Below are 3,900 nucleotides of genomic sequence, written 5' to 3'. Positions count from 1 at the left end.
GGCCGTCTGCAGATGGTGTGCAGGTGTGTCACCGGGCACTGGCCGTCTGCAGATGGTGTGCAGGTGTGTCACCGGGCACTGGCCGTCTGCAGATGTGTGCAGGTGTGTCACCCTAGCCCATCTGTCCTCACATTGGCAGATAGAAGCCTTTTCTGTCCTTCCTTCCTCTTCTTACTAGGAATATTTGCTTTTCCCTCTCAGGAACATTAACCCTGATGTCGCATTTGAAGTTCACAACTACAATATCACCACTGTGGAGCACTTTGAGCACTTCATGAGCAGAATAAGGTGAAATTTGTGAATGTTTTTTGTAACGTCCTGATGTTCAGCTCAGTAAAACAAAGGCTAGAAAAATCTATTGACAATTTTTTCAGCTTTTAGGAAAAGTAATTTTTGTGTAACATTTATGTGTTAGACTGTAGTCTATACACAAACATATATATGTTCCAAAAAATAAAATTGGGGGAAAAATCCCTCTGAAATGACAGTGATTCAACAGGCGGCCCTCAGCTTTGTGTTCTGTGTTCTAAAGTCATTGTCTTCAGTCTGTTGGGACCCCTGAAGTAATAATTCAATTAGTTTTATTACGTGTATGTTTGTAGGGAAGCCTAAACAAGGCAGTGAAACTCCCTGAGTTCAGTGGCACAGGTCTATAATCTCATCATAAGTTCGAGGCTAACCTGGGCAACCTAGACCCTTTCTCAACACTATAAAAAAATAAGATAGCCCTCTATGTATCTCACAGGGCACTTACTTGGCATGCCTGAGGCCCTGACTTCTGTCCCAACAGGACTAAAAAACTGGACCAAAACAAATATCTGTGAGAACCCATGGAGAGATGACAGCCCCATGAATAGACTTCATGCTTCCTTTACTAGTAATGGAGTCATTAATGCTCTAACCTTTATGTGAGGTCATTATCATTAAATACTATCTTATAATTGTGTTCAAACACTTAGGAAAGAAAACTGACTGCACAAATAAAATTCAGTTGGTGTGCCTTGTGTTCCACTGGGTGTGCTGGTAAACACTTGTAAATCCAGCCCTTGGGAGGCGGAAACAGGAGGATCACAGTTTGAGATCTTGCTTCAAGCAGCAGTGGGGGTTCATATGGGCCATGGGATTTGGGTTTGCCTTTGTTTTTTGAGGTGGGATCTCATACTGTATGAATGGTGGAACCAGTGACAGTCCTTCTGCCTCAGCCTCAAGTGCTAGGCCTACAGGTGTTGGCCACCAACCCTTAGAACAAAAGAAATGTATTTTGTGTCCTCCATGTTTTTCAAATACAGTTTACTTTCCTTCTCTAGTAATGGTGGCTTAGAAGATGGGAAGCCTGTTGACCTAGTTCTTAGCTGTGTGGACAACTTTGAAGCTCGGATGGCCATCAATACAGTGAGTGTTACGGAAGGGGTCGCAGCCCTGGCTCTAACCTGAGTGTTCTAGCTGAGTGTAGTTCTAGGTTTAAACTGCGCAGCCTGCTTTAAAATGTGTGATGAGAGCTTCTGGCCTGGCCTGTGATGTGTTACAATGTCTCACTCTCTTGTGTATAAAGTAGCAGATGTTTCTGCTCTGTGGTTTTAAAGTAGATGAGTATTTTATGATGCTTATTCTAGTCACCAGTGGGTTTTCATTACATTCAGAGTGTGTGCGCATATGTGCATGTGTGTGCGCGTATGTGCATGTGTGTGCGCGTACCACCATATTCCTGTGAAGGTCAGAGGGCAGCTTGCAGAGGGCATCTCCGTGGGATGAGCCCGTGTGTGATCTAGGAATTAGATTCAGGTCATGAGCCTTAGAGGCAAGCATCTTTCCCAGCTGAGCCATCCTGCCAGCTCTCCATTGGTTTTTACTTTCTGTCTTTTTGTCTTATTAGGATTAAATATATAAATTGAAAACATTTCCCAAAGATAAAATATTTTTCTTTTGAATTACTTTTAAATGATTCTTATGATTTTTGTATTGAAGATTTAGAAAAGTAAGTTTTTCTGTTAGTCTGAAGAAATCTAGGAAGCAGTGGTTCAGTGTAAGGAATGGAACATCCTGTGTCTGGAATATGGCCCCTGTATCTCAATTATTGCAACTCTTCTCTTGGACCGCGAAGCCTCAGGATCCGTTTAGATAACACATGATAGTCCACAGAGGAAGATGGCAGTAATTCGTGCTGTTTTGTGTTTTCCCCATTTCCTGTTAAGGCTTGTAATGAACTTGGTCAGACGTGGATGGAATCTGGGGTCAGTGAAAATGCAGTTTCCGGGCACATCCAGCTCATGATCCCCGGAGAGTCGGCGTGTTTTGCGGTAGGCATTGTCTCGGCTCACTGTCACTGGTGGACATCCGTGATCTCCTGTAACTGGTGTCTAAGTCAGAGGAGCAAAGGAGTGTGCTGGGATACTATCTGGAGCATTTCGGATTGTTTTACTCTATTTCGTTTGTAATTGTTGTCTTCTTTCTCATGTAGTGTGCGCCACCGCTTGTAGTTGCTGCAAATATTGATGAAAAGACCCTGAAACGAGAAGGCGTCTGCGCAGCCAGTCTCCCCACCACCATGGGAGTGGTTGCAGGGATCTTGGTTCAAAACGTATTAAAGTAAGTAAGGGCTGATTTTTCTGAATAGTGTTGTATACTTTTGATTAAAATGTATTTCATAAAATACTCCAAGAATTGATATTGTCAACTAAGTAGTTATCTTATACTTAAATTTTCTTTTAAGTATATCATACATACATGGACTTTTGTGTGTGTGTGTGTGTGTGTGTGCGCACGCACGTGCACACGCACTCATGCACATTCATGTATGTATGTATGCATGTGAGTATGTGCACGCATACATGTTTATTTAAATGTCAGTTACTTCCTGCATTTGGAATAACTTAAAAAAAAGATACAGAATATTCTATATACCCAGAGCATTGGCAGAACAACACTGGGCAAGAGGGCTAAATCATGAGAATGTACCTTTAGGTATTTTGGTATGCATACGTTCATGATTGTGTGTACAGGAGTGCTCTTGTACTGCTGGTGGGTCAGTAGATGACCTCAGTTGGTAGTCTTCCACAATGTTTGAGGTGGGGTCTTTGTTGTTTGCCTTTGCTTGCACCAGGATAGTTGGCCTGTGAGCTTGCAGGGATTTTCCTGGATGCCTCCCATCTTGTAGGAGCACCGGAATTACAGTCACGCACAACTGGCAAGCTTTTACTTGGATCCTGGGGATCTGAACTCAGGTCCTCATGTTTGCACGGCAAACCCTTTGCTCATTGAACCATCTTCCCAGCTCTCATTCAGTTTTATGCATAATCTTCTGTACCGAAGCTGTCATAGAGTTTCTGTTACTGTGATAAAACACCATCACCAAAAGCAACTCATGAAGGAAGGGATTTATTTAGCTTACACTTCCACATCTTTGTCCATTATTGAAGGAACTTAGGGCAGGAATTCAAGGAAGCTGGAGCAGGAACTGAAGCAGTGGTTGTGGAGAAGTTCTGCTTGCTTCCTTGTTCCCCACTGCTTACTTAACCTACTTTTAATACAGTCCAGGGCCACCTTCCCAGAAGTGTCACCACCCATAGTAAGCTGGACACTCCTACATTAATCATTGATCACAAAACTGCCCCCACAGACTTGTCTACAGACCTATGTGATGGAGGCGTTTTCTCTTCCCAGATGATCCAGGTTAAGTTGTCAAAAACCCAACCAAGACAGAAGCTTTTCTCTAGAATGTCGTTTGACAGGGAGGGGTCACAGTGGAGCGCTGTGGGTGTTAGATATGCTCTTTGACTTACATCAGTGACTAAGTTTAGCTTTACATTTACTGCATTTAAAATTGCATAGTTGCCGGGCGGTGGTGGCGCACGCCTTTAATCCCAGCACTCGGGAGGCAGAGGCAGGCGGATCTCTGTGAGT

At 43.3% G+C, this 3,900-nt stretch overlaps 1 protein-coding gene across 2 annotated transcripts in view; it reads left to right on the top strand.

Annotated features, from left to right (window-relative positions):
* Uba5 (ubiquitin like modifier activating enzyme 5) overlaps window positions 1-3,900 on the top strand; it is a 17,346-nt gene that overhangs the window by 7,633 nt on the left and 5,813 nt on the right. For both annotated transcript variants that reach the window (XM_005368458.2, XM_026789941.1), the window contains 4 exons: window positions 202-288; window positions 1,308-1,392; window positions 2,193-2,297; window positions 2,459-2,586. In XM_005368458.2, coding sequence (XP_005368515.1) covers window positions 202-288; window positions 1,308-1,392; window positions 2,193-2,297; window positions 2,459-2,586 — 405 coding nt within the window. The remainder of the gene's footprint in view (window positions 1-201; window positions 289-1,307; window positions 1,393-2,192; window positions 2,298-2,458; window positions 2,587-3,900) is intronic.

This window comes from Microtus ochrogaster, unplaced genomic scaffold, assembly GCF_000317375.1.
Source record: "Microtus ochrogaster isolate Prairie Vole_2 unplaced genomic scaffold, MicOch1.0 UNK33, whole genome shotgun sequence".
NCBI lineage: Eukaryota > Metazoa > Chordata > Mammalia > Rodentia > Cricetidae > Microtus > Microtus ochrogaster.
The sequence above is the reverse complement of the archived record's forward strand: the minus strand, read 5'-3'. Positions and strand labels throughout refer to the sequence as shown.